This window comes from Zingiber officinale, chromosome 5B (genome assembly GCF_018446385.1).
Source record: "Zingiber officinale cultivar Zhangliang chromosome 5B, Zo_v1.1, whole genome shotgun sequence".
In the NCBI taxonomy this organism is placed as follows: domain Eukaryota; kingdom Viridiplantae; phylum Streptophyta; class Magnoliopsida; order Zingiberales; family Zingiberaceae; genus Zingiber; species Zingiber officinale.
In genome coordinates, this window is record NC_055995.1 from 129,966,176 (window position 1) to 129,984,885 (window position 18,710).

At 34.0% G+C, this 18,710-nt stretch overlaps 1 protein-coding gene across 1 annotated transcript; it reads left to right on the forward strand.

The window, feature by feature from the left end:
- The first annotated feature begins 1,545 nt into the window (after nucleotides 1-1,545).
- On the forward strand, nucleotides 1,546-18,427 carry LOC121985999 (pyrophosphate-energized vacuolar membrane proton pump 1-like). Its single transcript, XM_042539751.1, has 8 exons — nucleotides 1,546-1,869; nucleotides 12,575-13,149; nucleotides 13,336-13,715; nucleotides 13,962-14,048; nucleotides 14,165-14,495; nucleotides 17,253-17,663; nucleotides 17,773-17,832; nucleotides 17,901-18,427. Exons 1-8 carry the CDS (start codon nucleotides 1,635-1,637, stop codon nucleotides 18,108-18,110), a joined length of 2,289 nt encoding a protein of 762 aa, XP_042395685.1. The 5' UTR covers nucleotides 1,546-1,634; the 3' UTR covers nucleotides 18,111-18,427.
- The last annotated feature ends 283 nt before the right edge of the window (nucleotides 18,428-18,710 follow it).

Consider the following 18,710-nt stretch of genomic DNA (forward strand, 5'->3'; position numbering starts at 1 on the left):
GTTGTTACAATATAGACATAGATGATTAACAACACCCCTCTCAATTTTCGTATGGGGGTATTGAAATAAAGGGCAAATGGAGGGAAATCACACGGTCGCCCACTCTTAACGTAAACACACATCTTTCGTCCTCCAAATATGAAATTTCTGATTCTGTCTAGTCCCCAACGTGCTACTTCTTTGAGTTTTCCACTGAGTTGGGTTCCCCGAGCTCTCTACTCAAAGTGGTCTGCCGAACTTTCCATTCAATTCGGGTTCCATGAGCTCTCTAAGTTTAACAGGGTATTCTCGAGCATACAGTGACACTTTTGTCTCATCCTTGTCGAACTTCATTATCTTTACTCTGATCAATACCATTGATAAATACAGCTGAAGCATCTGATCATCAATATCTCCTTGAGCAATGACGTTTACGTACACTCACTTTAATGCTATCATCTGCATTCATGAAAGTATTAAATGAAGTCATCCACTCTTAGTTTTTTTTACTCTCCTTGAACGAGAAATAGAAGAAGAGAAGCAATTCGTAGACATCTGCAACCAAAATTAATGGTTTCTGCTGCTCTAGTTGGCCAAAAGCTCCTATAATTTTAGTCATAGTTCTCCACTCTCTCAGTATCAAGGACAGCTTGATTTCCACACTTAAAAAGATATAATTTTTTACAATAATTAAGAGCACTAATCCAACTGCTTTATGTAAAGTTAATTTTCATAAACTAAATCTCCCCAAAATAGAGGAAACTGAAGTAATGAAAAATGTAAAGGAGAAAGCACCCAAAGGATTGAATATAATCCCTTCACGATCTGGGCTTTATTATAGTAAAGATTGTGATATTCCCATACTTTGGATAGCTGCAACCTGTTATGATTAATACTATACTTTATGCCTAATGACTCTCATTGCTTCATTTACAATGTCCACTCAAGAACATAAAGAAAATAATCTAGTGTGGAGTCTATTTAATTTATTAACAAATTAATATTCTTGAGCCCACGAATTGGAAATGCTCAGAATAGTCACCCAGGAATGAAGGATAAGTTTGCTTGGGCATGCATATGAGTCAAGTCTTGTTAAATTTTATGATGTTTAAGTTCGTCAAGTTAAGTTAAGTTAAGTCGAATCTAAAAATGAATCAAATTATTAAAATAATTATTTAAGCTCGAGTTTGATTCATTTAAGCTTGTTTAATACTTTAATAATTTTAAACTTGTTTTAAACATTAAGCACATTTTGTGTTTAAATTTATTCATTTAATTAATTTTATATTAATTAAACGAAGACACATAAACCATATCGAACACTAATAAGTTTACTCATGGATGTTCGAATCATTTATTGCCTACTAATTATATGGTAGGAATAAATATTACATTCTTTGCACTCAATACCCAGCCACTTGAAAAGAATAACAATGATGATAATATTGTTAATGATAATAATAAAACGGTGAAAAATAAACCTGAAAACCATGGCAGTTTCCTTTTCCCTCCAAATGGCAAAAGACAAGAAACAAAATGCAAAAAGGCAAAAGGCAAAAGGGGGAACGGTTTTACGTTCTGCCGTGCGTGGCAGCGCTCCTTAAATAGCCGGAGCCACGACACCTCGTCTCCCAGAAAGCATTGAGTCGGAGCAGATGGGGAGGCTTTCTAAGCCCTTGGTGGAGGTTCTAATCGCTCTCGCCGCGGTGATCGGCATCGGCTTCGCGCTGCTGCAGTGGTTCCTGGTCTCCAAAATCAAGCTCTCCGAGCAGCCGGCGAAGGGGGGGAAGAGCAAGACGGACGACGGCGTCCGCGATGACGACGAGGAAGGACCCGAGGGATTCGAGGCCGTCCGAAAGTGCTCTGAGATTCAGAATGCCATCACCGTTGGTGAGTGCTTCGTCTCTGAATTCCTTTCTATTTATGGAATGCCGAAACCTAGGAGGGGATTCTAGTCGACAAAATCGTAGAACTTCCATAGAGTACAAGAAAGTTCGGTTTTTTTTTTCTCTTCTTCATTATAACATAAATGCAAGAATAGTTCAGTAAAATTCCAAGGCGGTTAAAATTCTGATGATCTGCTTCTTGTTTATCTGATCAGAAGAATTTAAAATTATTCTTGAGACTTCGTGGTATTGTGGTAATTGGATTTATTTTCTTTTATAGATGGTTACAATATACTGAAACTGCTATATGAGTACTTTAGGTTCCTAGCTGCTTTGAAGAGGTGTTTGATTTCTTGTTGATTTTTTAAATTACTGTTAGTTTTTTATTATTAGTATTCACTATATTTATTTTTGTTGATCTGGGTTTAAATGATTGTTACTCCCTTTGGCACAATCCAGTTTAGTCACCTGCTATCTTATTTCTCCAATTATGTTCTTTCTTTGGGTTCACATGCAGAATTCATACCCTTGTAAAATTAGTTGTCTTATGGGTCAGTTTCTTGAAAAAATTATTAAAAAAAAATATTTTAAACAGTTTGTTAGTATTTAGTTTAATAGAAAATTATGCAATTTTTTTTATGATAGAACTTTAAAGGAAAATGACCTGTGGATGACATTTTCTTTACTCATCCTTTAGCAAATTTAGAAAAGAGTATAAATCATTTTCTCTATCCATCCATAAGCTTTTCACTTTATTAATAAACTTTTCTATGTCCTCTGCTCTCTATCCTCTTTTATATAAGTTGATCGGGGCTAAACAACCAATTGGTTTGGATAGGATGTTTGGGTTTGATCTGGTAGCTGATCAATCTGAGTGGGCTACGGAAGCCAGGTTGAGTAGTTTAGGCAAGCCAGATGAGCAAAACAAATTGCCTTATAGGTTAGATGAGTTAGGCCGATTCAATCCGGATGGAATCCTCTGGTCCCTTTGTCCTGATCTGTTCCTAGACCAGGACAAGGGGATTGGTGGGAGGCAATGACCCTCACCTGTTCCTTTGTCCTGATCCGTTCCTAGACCAGGACAAAGGGATTGGTGGATTGGTGGGAGGCAATGGCCCCCACCTGTTCCTTTGTCCTGATCCGTTCCTAGATCAGGATAAGGGGATTGGTGGGAGGCAATGACCCCCACCTGTTAACAGGTGGGGGGTCATTGCCCCCACCAATGCAAAGGTTGGACCAGAGACTGGTCCAGTCTTTACGGACCAGAGGATTTGGTCCCGATTCAATCGGTCCACATGGGTAAGGTAGTCCACAAGGCGGACTAGATTGATGAGCCAGCCGATTCAGTTAGGCAAAGTGGGTTGGTTGGGCTAATTGGATTGGATGGATGAGTCAATACAGTCAGGTGAAATGAGCTATCAAATTGTTTAGTCCACATAGCTTGCTCAATTGAACCAACCTTCAGAAAGGGACAATATTTTCCTATATATACACCTAAAGAAAAAAAACAGTCTAACAGATTTTAGAAAAACATCCTGACAATAGAAAATAATCTATTTTGCTAGAAAATATTTTTCACAGGTACGTTATTTATTTCAGCTAAGCATAAGTTTCCATATATTATTAATTTTTTATCAAAAGAATAAAAGTAGACGTAATAAATGATATAGAAAATAGGCAACCAACACAAAGCCAGAATCACATAAATTTACAAGGAAAATCCTAGATGGAGAAGAATTCACTACATCGAAATCAGTATAAGAGAAAAGTTACAGTGCTTCACATCACATAATCTAACAACAAAATCCTAATTGTACATATGTGTGTGAGAGGGAGACCTAATTACCTTTTCGAGTCAGATCCATGAGAATTTGCATCATACACTTTAACAATCTTTACCCAAGCAATGCTATTTAGTCACCAAATCAGAAAGATTACCGTGAGTATTGACTTTGCTCTTAACAATATCACCATTAGAAATTTTCTCTATAGTTCTCCTTCAAACAACGAGACCCTCTTCTTGAGCCTCACATCTAACTACAAGATGTTTCACTTCTCCTTAAAAATAAAACACCATAAACTTCATTCAGATTAAGAGTTGATCACAACTATAAAATAGTGTATTTGAAAGTTGAATGTGAAGAATGCAATGAACACAACAGGATTAATCTAAATCTCTTTCATCATATTTAACCTCTATGTTTCCCAATTATGAATGACTTCCTTGAAGACGATTAAGTGATCTTCTGAAGATGTATCTTTTGCCAAATGGTAAGAATATAGTCGTTGCTTCAAGTACAATTTATTGGTTTGAAGATGAATTTGTCTTGCAAATGCTCCAACTTTAACCATAATGTAGTGGTAGTTTTCTCATTTAAAACATCTTGCAATATTTGATTTGACGATGAAGATGAATTTGGGATAGGGACTTTCAATCCTTGCATTGATCTTCTTTTGGTGACCAACTTGAGGGCATCTTTTCAAACCCTAATAGTGCATCATCCAAAATCTATTTGTGTAGGCACAACCTTCATCTTGAACTGCTATAGCAAAAATCAAGTGTTGTAATCCAATAGTAGAATATTATATTTCATGGTTGACATAATTGTCAACAGTAGATTTACGTTCTATTACCAATTTGTAACAAAATAATATTGAAAATAAACCACCAGCCCAAGTAAAAAATACACAAATTCACATGGAAAGCCATAAATAATAATAACAACCAAGCCTTATTTCACTAAGTGGGGTCGCCATTTATATAGATCCTTTTACGTCATTGGGCTCTATCCCCTACTATATCAACATCTATATTTAAATAAATTTTATTTTGTTTTATTGTTGCTAACTAAGTCTTCTTTGGTCTTCCTCTTACTCATTTAATGTGCATATTTGTCATAGTTTCACATTGCCTAATTGGAGTATTTATTGGTCATTTAATACATGCTCGTATAATCTTAAATGTATCTCAGAGTTTTCCCTCAATAAGTGTAATCCTGCCTTTTTTCTCTAATGTTTTTATTTTTTTATCATGTCCATCCTTTATCTCCACACATCCACCTAAATATCATCATCTCTACGACTCTTATCTTCTGCTCATGTGATTGAGTCATAACCCAACATTCAAGGTTTTAAAATTCGCTAGGAGCTAATCAGGCGCCAAACTAGCGCCTAGGCCGCCTAGGCGGGGACTATGCGCCGCTAGGCAGATTCCATTAACATAAATTACATAATAAATCATGTACTATAACTCCAACACAATAACATCAAATTTAAAAAGAGTTCAAAATTATATAACTAATAAAATATTACATATTATTCTACTTCTTCTCCATAATTTTCAACAATGTGTTCTTCATCGGACACAAACTCAATATCATCGTTGTGATCCTCCTCTTTTTCTTCTCAATTGTTGAACAACTTAATATAGTTAGAAAAAATAATTAAATATAGTTTTCTTTAAAGAAAATTGATCTATCAATAACTCGAATTAAAATTGATACATCATAATTATATAAAATATTTATTTATTTAAATAAAACATATTTAAAATAGTAAAAAAATATTAGAATATCAATTAAATAGTAAAAAAATATCAGAATATAAATATGATTTATTAGAATTTTTAGAACTTCGCCCCTAACGAACCAGTCATGGACGGTCCTAACCCTAGATGAAGCAGGAGGGTTGTATTAGGTTGCTAACCAGAGTTAAAACTATGGTAAATGTTCAATGAATGAATCCATTAAATTATTGTGCTAATGCTAGGTTGTTCCATGGAAGGAACGCGTTGCAGGGTCCGACTGTAGCGTCTCGACAAGGACCGTCACATCTCCAGAACTCAGGTGTAGTGCTAAGTATGCAAGAGTTCACGTTGCAATGTTCGACTATAACGTATTGGCAAGGACCGCTACATCTCTATGAGAACTTGGGTGCAGTGTTAAATAGGCAAGAGTTCTCACACCATAAGTTGGATAAGAACAAATATGATAGGAAAACTAATAGTCTAAGATTTGGAATATGGAACATAGAAACCCTCATTGGTAAATCAATGGAAGTAGTAGATACGATAAAAAAAAAAAGGCAACCCGATGTACGAAGCTTCCGTCATGTGGGGTCCCAGGGAAGGATCCATTGTACGCAGCCTTACCCTGCTTTTTTGCAAGAGGCTGTTTCCAGGATTCGAACCCATGACCTTTTGGTCACATGGCAATAACTTTTACCGTTGCGCCAAGGCTCCCCTTCAGGTAGTAGATACGATGATTAGGAAAATTAGTATTTTGTGTATACAAGAGACAAAATGGGTAGGCAAGAAGAAAAGATGATAGAGAACTCAGGTTTTAAGTTATGGTACATAGGAAAGAGTAAAACAAGAAATGGAGTGGGTATTATTGTAGATAGTTCGTTAAAAGATGAAGTTGTAGTAGTTAGAAAAGGGGATATAATTATAGCCCTTAAGATAATAGTGGCAAAAGAAATTATGAACATAATTAGCATATATGTACCGTAAGTAGGATTAGATGAAACTACTAAATCAAGGTTTTGGGATTACTTAGATGAAGTATTATAAAACATTTTGCCAAATGAAATAATTTTAATAGGAGGTGTTCTAAATGAGCATGTTAGAGTGAAAAATGAGGAATATGAGAGGAGTACATGGGGGTTATCGGTTTGGAATGAGAAATGAAAAAGGGAAAATTATATTAGATTTTGCGATAGCATATGACCTTATATTAGCTAATATGTTTTTTAAGAAAAGAGAAAAACACTTAGTCACGTTTAAAAGTGAGAATAATAAATTGCAAATCGACTTTCTTATGGTTAGGAAGAAGGATAGAAAGATTTGTAAAGATTGCAAGATCATCCCTGGAGAAAGCTTAACTACCTATTATAAGTTAATAGTTTTGGATATACGCCTCAAACATAGTATCAATAGAAAGAAAATATATATGACTCATAAAATTAAGTGGTGAAAGTTAAAGGATAGGAAGTAAAATATATTTAAGGAGAAGGTAAAAATACAAGCATTAAGTGAAATATACAGTGACTCTAATATGACATGGTATAAGATGGAATCAAAGTTGAAAATAGTAGCTAAGAGTGTATTCGGTGAATTAAAGGGACATGCACCACTAAGTAAGGAATCTTGGTGGTGGAATGAGAAAGTACAAGAGAAAGTGAAGGAAAAACGAATAGCTTATAAGAAATTATATATTTGTAAGAACGAGGAAAACTTAAAAAAATATAGAATAGTCAAAAAGAGGCTAAGAAAGTAGTGAATGAAGCAAAGAATGAAACTCTTGAATGATTATATCAAAAATTGAATACAAAAGAAGGGGAAAGAGACATTTATAGAATAGCTAAAGTGAGAAAAAGGAAGACAAGAGATCTTATCCAAATAAAATGTATAAAGTTAAATGTAATAAGGTACTAGTAAGTAGTAAACGATGGAGAAATAAAAGAGCGGTAGAATGAGTATTTTCATTAACTTTTTAATGAAGGTTTAGGTGACTAGCTTAACTTAAGTAATTTAAGTAGGTCAAATGAGTATAGAAATTTAAATTTTTATCGTAGAATTCAAACTTTAAAAATAGAACAAGCTTTAAATAGAATGCACAATAGAAAAGTTTTTAGACCATATGATATTTCGATAGAGGTATGAATGTGTCTAGGGAAACAAGGTATTGAATGACTTATAAAATTATTTAACATGATATTGAAAATAAAAAAAATATCTGATCAATGGAGGGTAAGCACTCTAGTTCCCTTATATAAGAACAAAGGAGACGTACAAAATTGTACAAACTATAGGAGTACTAAACTAATGAGTCATACCATGAAACTTTGAAAAAAAGTAATAGAAAAATGATTAAGAAAGGAGACCTCAGTGATCGAAAATTAATTTGGGTTCATGCCTGGAAGGTCAACAATAGAAGCTATACATCTTCTTAGACAACTAATTGAAAAATATCGGGAGTAAAAACAAGATCTACACATGATATTCATTGACTTAGAAAAAAATTATGATAAAGTCCCAAGAGAAATTATATGGAGAATTCTAGAAAAGAGAGATATTAATGTAATATATATTGAACTAATTAAGAATATGTACGAGGATGTAACGACCAGAGTAAAGACTTCAGGCGGAGTAACTAAAACATTTCAAATAAAGATAGAATTACATCAGACATCAACTCTAAGTCCCTATCATTTTACACTAATTATGGATGAACTCACTGCACACATTCAAGACACAGTACCATGGTGCATGTTGTTTGCAAATGATATTTTTTTGGTAGATGAAGCACGTGAAGGAGTAAATTTTAAACTGAAATCTTGGTAGGAAACACTAGAAAGGAAAGGTTTTAGGCTTAGTAGAATAAAGATAAAATATATGAAATTTAAGTTTAATAATAGTAGACGTAGTAAGACAATTGTTAAGATAGGAGATGATGAGTTGTCGGAACCGAGAGGTTTAAATATTTATAATCATTTTGCAAAACGATGGAGGGATTGAGAGAGATGTCTTACATAAAATACAAGTAGGATGGTTGAAATGGAGGAGAGCGTCGAGTGTTTTATGTAACCATAAAGTACCTCTAAAACTTAAAACAAAGTTCTAGAAAATCATAGTTAGACTTGCTATGTTATATGAAGCTGAATGTTGAGCTATAACTCGAGCACATGAGTAGAAGATGAGAGTTATAGATATGAGGATGTTAAGGTGGATGCATGGATGTACGACGATGGACATAATAAGAAATGAGAGCTAGAGAGAAAGCCAAAATTGTATCTATTGAGGGAAAACTCTGAGAGACACGTTTAAGATGGTATGAGCATGTACTTAGACGACCAATAAATGCTCCAGTTAGGCAATGTAAAACTATGACAAACACGCAGATCCAACGAGGAAGAGGAAGTCCAAAAAAGACTTGATTAATAATAATAAAATAAGATAAAATTTATTTAAGTATAGACGATGATATAGTAGGAGATAAAGCTCAATGACATAAAAGGATTCATATAGCCGACCATACCTAGTGGGATAAGGCTTGGTTGTTGTTGTCGTATTAGAATTTTTAAATAAAATTTAAAACAATAAAAAATAATTCATAACATTAATTAATAAAATTTATTAATTTTTTAAAATTTTAAATATATATTTTTATATATTTTATTGTGATAATTTAATTAAGGGTTATGAAAGTCTATTTGAAATATCACACTTCAGTTGAGAATTGTTTGAATTAATTAAATCTTTTTCGGTAATCGGGATGCAACATCGCATGTCGGTCCCACGAGGCGACCCCAGAAGCGTCCTGCGACACTTTCGGTGGCCCAGAGGCATCCCGTGACGCTTTCGGCGACTCGGAGGCATCCCGCCATCAACGCTCGCGTGCAATTCTTTCATGGTGATGCACGGATGATGCACGCTTTTGCCTAGGATGACCGCTTAACTTTTTCGGTACTGTTGGCGGCTGCCTAGCGCCTAGATGGTGCTTGCCTAGCCCAAAATTTAGAACACTGTCAACATTCAACTCCATATAACGTAGCGGATCTAACCGTTGTTTTGTAGAACTTCCTTTTAAGTTTTAGAGGTACTTTACAATCACATACACGTGATGCTCTCCTCCATTTCAATCATTTTGCTTGTATTCTACATAAAATAAGTCTTTCAATCTCTCCATCCTTTTACAAAAATGATCTTAAATACTTAAAGCTCTTAGTTACAAACTCGTCATCTCTTATCTTAACAATTGTCTCATTACATCTAATATTGGTAAAGTTGAATTATATATATTATGTCTTATTTTATTAAGTCTAAAACTTTTCACTTCTAGTGTTTCCCTCTAAGATTCGAGTTTAACATTTACTCTTTCATGTGTCTCATCTACCAAAACAATATCATCCGTAAACAACATGCACTATGGTATCGTGTCTTAGATGTGCCTAGTGAGTTTATGCATGATTATTGATTAGTGAAAAAAATAAGGAGTTGATGCTTGATGCAATCTTATCTTTATAGGAAAAACTTCGGTTAATCAGCCTAGAGTCTTTACTCTTATCATTGCATTTTCATACATATACTTAATTATTTCAATATACACACGTTAACACCTTTCTTTTCTAGAACTCTCCATATAATTTTCCTTATGACTCTATCATAAGATTTTTCAAGGTCGATGAATACCATATGTAAGTCTTGCTTCTGTTCCCAATACTTTTTAATTAGTTGTATGAAAAGATGTAAATCCAAATTAATTTTTGGTCACTATGATCTTCTTTCTTAGTCTTTTTTCTATTACCCTTTCTTAAAGTTTCATAATATGAGCCATTAGCTTAATACCCCTATAGTTCAGACAATTTTGTATGTCTTCTTTGTTTTTATATAAGGGGACTAGAGTACTTATTCTCCATTAGAAATTTTTTCGTCTTCAATATCAGATTGAATAACTTCATAAGTCATTCAATACCTTGTTTCCCTAGTCACTTTCATACCTTTATTGGAATATGTTCAACTACTTTTCTCTTTTGTATCCCATTTAATGTATGTTCTACTTCTGAAGTTTGAATTATATAATAAAAATTTAAATTTTTATACTCCTCTGATTTGCTTAAATTACCTAAGTTGGTCACCTAAACTTTCATTAAAAAGTTGATGAAAAAATCTCTTATTTTCATTCAGTTTTATTTTCTTATCTTTAAGTAATACCCTATTCATTCATCTTTAATGCATCTTATTTGGATAAGATCTCTTATCTTCCTCTGTCCAGTTTTGACTATGTTATAAATATCTCATTCCCTTTCTTTTATATTCAGTTGTCAATATAAGCGTTCAAAAGTTTTATTCTTAGCTACTGTATACTTTTTAAAAGTTTTCGTTATTCATACAAATATATAATAACTTATAGGTTATTCGTTTTTCATTTTCTCTTGTACTTTCTCATTCCACCATCAAGATTCTTTACTTGGTAGTGCAAATTATTTGACTCTCTTAGTATATTCTTGGCTACCATTTTCAACTTTAATGTCATGTTATCCTAAGTTGTATTCGAGTAACTATATATTTCTCCTAATACTTGTAGTCATACCCTCTCTTTGAATATATTTTGTTTCTTATCCTTTAATTTCCACTACTTAATTTTTGGAGTCGTGCACGTTTTCCTTCTATTGGTACTATGCTTGAGGCTTATATCCAACACTATTAACCTATGTTGGGTAGTTAAGTTTTCTCATAAATATTTCTATCATTCTCACTAATTAATTTGCGACTTATTATTTTCACCTTGAATGTAACCAAGTGTTCTTCTCTTTCCGTGGAAAATCATATATGAGTAAAATCAACAGGTAGAGAAGAATAATTCATTATATTGAAATTGGCATAAGAGGAGAGTTGGCTTTGCATCACATCACAATGACATAACAATAAAACCTTAATTGCATATATGTGTGTGAGAAACCTAATTACCTTTTCTGGTGAAACCCAACAAAATTTGGAATAAGTTGTAACAATAAATATATTGGTAAAGAATGACATTTTGAGGAACTAAACCATATATGTGTTAATTTTTTAGAAACGGGTATGAGACATGTGCTTGACAGTAATAGATATTGTTGACAGAGGTTGATATAGTTAGATTTTGAACTTTGATATTTAGACATAGGACCTCCTGCTCCGATTCCATAATTTATCCAAAAGATCAAACTGTTAGACAAGAGATCAATTTATATTTTTAACGATATGATAATCTAATCTTCATTTAGCAATCTAGAAATTAGACATAGAAACTCCAATTCTGTCCTTGTGCAAGGAACTCAATCCTTAAGATTGTTAACTTGTGTCTGCATACCTTGATTTGGAGATTGTTTTTCATATTTCTTTGATTCCTTTTGGTAAATATTTGCTGAATATTTTTTCCTTTTGGTAAAAACTTGGGTTCTTGACCTGTTCAACAAAACACATTATTATCTGTGTGAAATATTTATCTGAAGAATAGTAAGTTGTCTTTATATACTTTTCAATACCGTGCATGTAGCGTCAGAATTACCGAAACTCCTATTGTTTTAAGCTTTACTGCAATGTTTAGTTCCATACAGCTATCATTTCTAATTTGAATAATAATTGTGCGTTTGTTTCTGGTTCCTTTTTCTGATTATGAAAACAAGATAGAGAGAGAGAGAGTTTATATGTACAGGTAAAGGAAAATAAAAGTTTCATACACAGTTTAATCCCTTAAAGATTCTTCAGATTTAGCATTGATCAATCAGATATAGCATTTTCTTATCATAGTGAATACCATGTTACACAAAACAGCTCATTTTTATAGGTTTGTACAGAAAAAATTAGTTCCTGGAAAGTCTAGGCAGTACTTGAAGCAAGAATTGAGACTAAGTGGTTATTCAAATAAATAAATAAATAAATAAAAACTACAACAGCAACAAGTAGAAGTAAAATTATCTTTCAACAGCCATAGTTTTGCAAGGCAAATATTAGCTGAAAGATTGTTAGAAAATTTATCACTAGTTACTCAATGCTTTTGCTGCTAACCACAACATTCATGCAATAACAATTTAATGCATATATGCTATGCTTATCTTGTAATTGTCTGATTTGCAGGCATCTTAGTAGGGCCCACAACTATTTGCTAGTTAGTGTCTTAGTCCTTTTGTTGTCTTTCTGATAATTAGCAATGTCATTGTTCCTACAGGTGCTACTTCATTTCTCATCACTGAATACAAATATCTTGGAGTTTTCATGCTTGTTTTTGCTATTATGATATTTCTCTTCCTTGGATCGGTGAGAAGCTACAGCACTCACTCTCAGCCCTGTCACTACAACAAGAATCAGATGTGCAAATCGTCCTTGGCGAATGCTGTATTCAGCACATTGGCTTTCCTTCTTGGCGCTCTAACTTCAGTTCTTTCGGGTTTTCTTGGGATGAAAATTGCAACTTTTGCTAATGCCAGAACAACACTGGAAGCAAGAAAAGGTGTTGGAAAAGCTTTTTCTGCAGCCTTCAGGTCTGGTGCCGTCATGGGTTTCCTTCTTGCATCCAGTGCGCTCCTTGTTTTATATATCACAATCAATTTGTTCAAGATATACTATGGGGATGATTGGGAAGGTCTCTATGAGTCAATTACAGGTTATGGACTAGGTGGTTCCTCAGTGGCGCTCTTTGGTAGAGTTGGAGGAGGTATATACACTAAAGCAGCAGATGTTGGTGCTGATCTTGTTGGCAAAGTTGAAAGGAATATTCCTGAAGATGATCCAAGAAATCCAGCAGTAAATTTCTACACATACATTTTCGTTTAGGGCCTTCCCTAGTAATTCTTTGTAGATCATTTAGGAGTAACAACCTTTTTTGATATGAAAATGATTGATAAATCATATTCTAGCATTCCAAGCTTACAAAGACCCTTCCAGTTTTTCTTGTAGTGTTCTAATCAGGATTTGTGCCCTTACATACAGGTGATTGCAGACAATGTGGGTGACAATGTGGGAGATATTGCAGGCATGGGCTCTGATTTGTTCGGATCTTACGCAGAGTCATCTTGTGCCGCGCTTTTTATGGGTGCAATCTCTTCGTTTGGCCAAACTCATAACTTCTCAGCAATGTCTTACCCTCTGCTGATCAGCTCAATGGGCATCATTGTTTGTTTGCTCACCACCTTGTTTGCCACCGACTTCTTTGAGATCAAAGATGTTAAGCAAATAGAACCTGCATTGAAATGGCAATTGATCATCTCCACAGTCCTCATGACTGGAGGAATTGCCATTGTTAGCTTTGTTGCACTACCACCGAAATTCACTCTTTACGATTTTGGTAACCAGAAGATTGTGAAGAATTGGTGAGTTCTTGTTATTATTAGTTGGATCGATCCTGCTGTTATATTAATGGTCTGTTAATGTTTATCCTAATCGCTACTATGATTAATCCTGCCCCAAGCAATTTAATGCCAATCCCTATATGAAACTAAACAATTTTGCTCGGATACATTCATACTTATATATGTCGAGTCTGTGCTAATTTTTTACTCTGCAGCTGGACTGTAACTTTTCTCTTCTCAATTAATTTTGTCAGTTGCTTGTATCAGGCACCTTTTCTTCTGTGTATCGGTGGGGCTTTGGGCAGGTCTCATTATTGGTTACAGCACTGAGTATTTTACAAGTAATACATACAAGTGAGTTATTATTCAAATTATGACCATGAATTGTTTTCAGAACTTGCTTAATTTTTACTCTAATATATATATATATATATTTGGTATTTTCACTGAAAGCTAAATCAATTTTACAGACCAGTTCAGGCTGTCGCAGATTCTTGTCGAACAGGGGCAGCCACTAATGTCATCTTTGGTTTGGCTTTGGGATATAAATCAGTCATCATCCCGATATTTGCTATAATTGTAGCGATTTTTGTTAGCTTCAGCTTGGCTTCCATGTATGGAGTTGCGGTTGCAGCTTTAGGAATGCTTAGCACAATAGCCACTGGCCTCGCCATCGATGCTTATGGACCCATAAGTGACAATGCCGGTGGAATTGCTGAGATGGCTGGGATGAGTCACAGTATTCGCAAGAGAACTGATGCTTTAGACGCTGCAGGCAACACCACTGCTGCCATTGGCAAGGTAATGCGAAATAGCTACCAATTTCATATCAAAGTATAAAGCTCTCTCTTTCTGCTTCACATAGAAACAAGCTTTTTCTTAGAAGTGTTAGAACTAAGGTCTCAATGGGTTTAGCCTAGGTCAGGTAATTTTTGTGTCGTGCATGTCCTGATGATATAGTCCATAGTAGATAGTAGGCTCCTCTTACAGTAAAAAAGTGAAATCATCATCTTAATAATCCCTCCAAGATAATTTCACGTACTCTGAAATGAGATAAATTATTGGTGCATTTATCCTACAACAGCGGCCTTTTGACTATAGGCTCCTCTTGATAGAGGCCTGAGTGACATATTTGTGTTGGCTCGAACCCGTGGGCCAATTAGCTAGTATTTAATTATTCTTATACATAACAAAAAATCTAAAAACATTTAGACAATAGAAGATATTCAAGACCTTAATGCCTACATGTTAACAATATTACATCTTCAATTTAATATGCATAAGTTAATGCAATATGAATATTATAACTCAAATGTGTATAAAAATATTACATTTTAAATTTGATGAAAAATATTTATATTTGTTCTCTAAACATAACCTTTTGCTCTTCTACTTGAGCTGCCTAACAGAACTACCCAACTTACCTTCTTTTAGAAAGATCATGATCAACACATCAACATATCTACTTATTTTGTACTTATATTTATTTATCCTATGTGAGATAGAGATGTGTAAATTGTATCATGTTTAGCTTAGTTCTACTATATCACTTGAATCAATTTTGTCTGTCTCATGCTAAGAGCTAGTAGCCTTTATCATGTAGACGCTCCTCTACGTAAAGCCAATCCTCTAGATGCATATATGCAAGACACTCCTTTAAGCAATTTCCCTTATCATCCAACACCCTACTACTTGCACTAAACTGAACTCGAATGTTATTGTAAATATTGAAATGATTAGTGCATTACGAGCCATGACACCTAAGATAAGATAAATTGATGCATAACTTATCCACTAACTTAATTAATACACTTAAGGCAAGTTTTATATTATCGGTAAAAATTAAATTTTACAAAATAGTGGTTAAATTTGTTATGTTAATTATATGAAGTTATATGTTTGACTATGCATGAATGAAATATGAAAATTGTAGAGATAATGATGTTAAAATAAATATTTGAACATACAAAGATGAACAAGATAAGAAATAAGAATTATTAGAGATAAAGTCGAGTGAGAAAAAATTATGAGACACATATTAATTAATATGATATAAATATGTACATAGAGAATCAACTAATACTCCAATTATATAAGGTAAGACTACTCTAAATATACATATTTAATTGAGGAAGAGAGAGATAAAATAAAACTTAGTTAGTAAAATAAAATATAATAAAAATTGATTTAAATATAGATAATGATATAGTAGAGGATCGAGTCTAATAATTAGAAATATCTATACAGTCGATCTTACTTAGTAGGATAGAATTTTAATTGTTGTTATTGTAGAAATTAAGTTCATTTAACTCATTTTGAAGATTTACTTTTAGCAGACTCCATTTTGATTTGGATAAGAATTAGCATTTCTAAAGTTTTTTATTTAGGTATGAACATTATGCCCAAATCCCATAGAAAGAGGGAATTCAAGACTATTAAATTAGTAGGTGACCATAATTCTCGTAGTAAATTGAATACATTCTATTAATATATTTTTAATTTCTAATATTTTATTGCATATTTATTAATTTCAATTTTTTATAGTATTCCTTTTTAATATTGCAAAACCCAAATATATTAGTTTTAGAATCTAAAATTGTAGTTCGACAAATAATATTAGGAGCATTAGAATAATATCATTTAGATTTTAAATTTTCATAGTATTAGGTTATAATATTACAAATATATATATATATATATATATATATATATATATATATAGTGCTTAAAATTATACCTCCACATGTCGACCGTTAGGATAGGATAATATATTTTTTATTTTTTTCGGATAACTCTTCTAAGTTCATAAAATAAGTTATTATATCTATAAACTTTAAATAAATCATTAATAGCACATAAAACGTCAAGTGTGTGTGAGATTGTAGTACATATAATAGAAAATTTATATGAATTAGGGAGCACATTAGTAAAAACTTAGTAATTCTATGTGATTAAAAAGTATTCTTAAACTAAATAAACACATTAGTAAAAATTAAAAATTCATTTCTTACATCAATGTGAAGAGTTGAGCAATCAAGGTGGTGATATGTTTACGACTTTAGCAACAACTTTGTGAGGAATTATAAGAATTAGGGAGTCATTATTATAAAATAAATACTATAATAATAAAAAAATAAAATAACTAATAAAGAAATTAGGGAATTAAGAGAGTGTAATTGAGCATTGAGAGAATGAGAATTGGGAGTTGTTTCAATATGAGGGATGGCATTGGAGGTCATTCTAGGATTTTTTTTAGAAGTCAAATTAGTAACTTTATAATTTATTTGACTAAATCATATCAAGCTAGTTTTTTTTTAAAAAAATAAAATAAAATTTGTGCCACAACCCAATTACATTATTAGGCCGGTCGCGTTGGGGGTGATCTAACCAATTTGACACACTTAGTTAAAACTAACAAGCTACTTAAATCTACTCCATGTAACATTAACTAGATGATTACTAATCTAAATGAAACATAAGATGGGATGTATTCCTCTCAATTTTATTAATGTCACCTATTCAGTTCTTTAACATGCTAAAATAACACTTCCAAACCAGGGATTTGCCATCGGATCGGCCGCTCTCGTGTCTCTTTCCTTATACGGAGCCTTTGTCAGCAGGTCAGGCATTGACACAGTCAATGTGTTGACCCCGAAGGTGATCATAGGACTCGTCGCGGGAGCCATGCTTCCCTACTGGTTCTCCGCTATGACCATGAGGAGCGTGGGCAGTGCAGCACTCAAGATGGTGGAGGAAGTCCGGCGCCAATTCAACACCATTCCAGGTCTGATGGAAGGCACCACCCAGCCGGACTATGCCACATGCGTCAAGATCTCAACCGATGCCTCATTGAGGGAGATGATTCCACCTGGTGCTCTCGTTATGCTCACCCCTTTGATTACGGGAATCTTTTTTGGGGTGGAGACCCTCTCTGGCGTTCTTGCTGGTGCACTGGTTTCCGGTGTGCAGGTTATACGTTAGATCATTGAATTGTTTTCTTGGGTTCACTATATATATCCATTCGTCTTGGCTTATTGTTTCCTGCTTTAATTTGCATTATGGCTTCGTCTCTATGTAGGTTGCTATCTCAGCTTCAAACACCGGTGGTGCTTGGGATAATGCAAAGAAATACATAGAGGTATCCATTAATCTGTCATGCAATTCTAAACAAGTGGCATTGAGTCTCCTCCTCGTTGTTGTTAACAGGCAGGTGTTTCTGATCATGCCAAGTCACTGGGTCCAAAGGGTTCTGATGCCCACAAGGCTGCTGTAATTGGCGACACAGTAGGGGACCCCCTCAAGGACACATCCGGCCCCTCCCTCAACATCTTGATCAAGCTCATGGCTGTTGAGTCGCTCGTGCTTGCCCCCTTCTTTGCTGCCCACGGGGGTCTGCTCTTCAAGTGGTTCAGTTAATTCTCAACTCAGATGGAAAATCTGAGATGTTTTAGCGACTTGTAGTATGTTTCAACTCTCAAGCATATGGCGGTGAGGCTTCATCTTTCAACAGCCTCTCGACCTCTTCTTTTAGTTTGCAACCCTTGGGATAGTGACTTCCTTGGAACTCTGTTTTTATGTATTGTTGTAAAAGCAAGTTTATATGAATCTGTCGAGTGGAATAACAGGACTTGAGATGCAGAAAAGATTTAGGTCGTAGAATTGCTTAACTCTTGCTGTTGTTGATTCGGTAATGATAACAATAAGATCATTTAGTATGGAATTTCATGGTAAAATATCTGCCAAGGCAACAATCATTCACAGGTGAGTGAGAAGAGGAGAACCATGTTGGAGGTTAATTAGGTTGAGGGTATCATCCATCTAGGATACAAGATTTTCATCTTGCAGATACATAGAATCTTTGCGCTTGTGCCTTGAGCCAAACTCAATTTTTGTTAATAAATCCATTTTCATAATTTGTGAGGAATAATATTACAATTGACGCCGTAAATCATAAGACAGTCAAGAACTTTAAATTTTATTGCTCAAGGGAATTTTATTGCTCAAGGGAATATACAT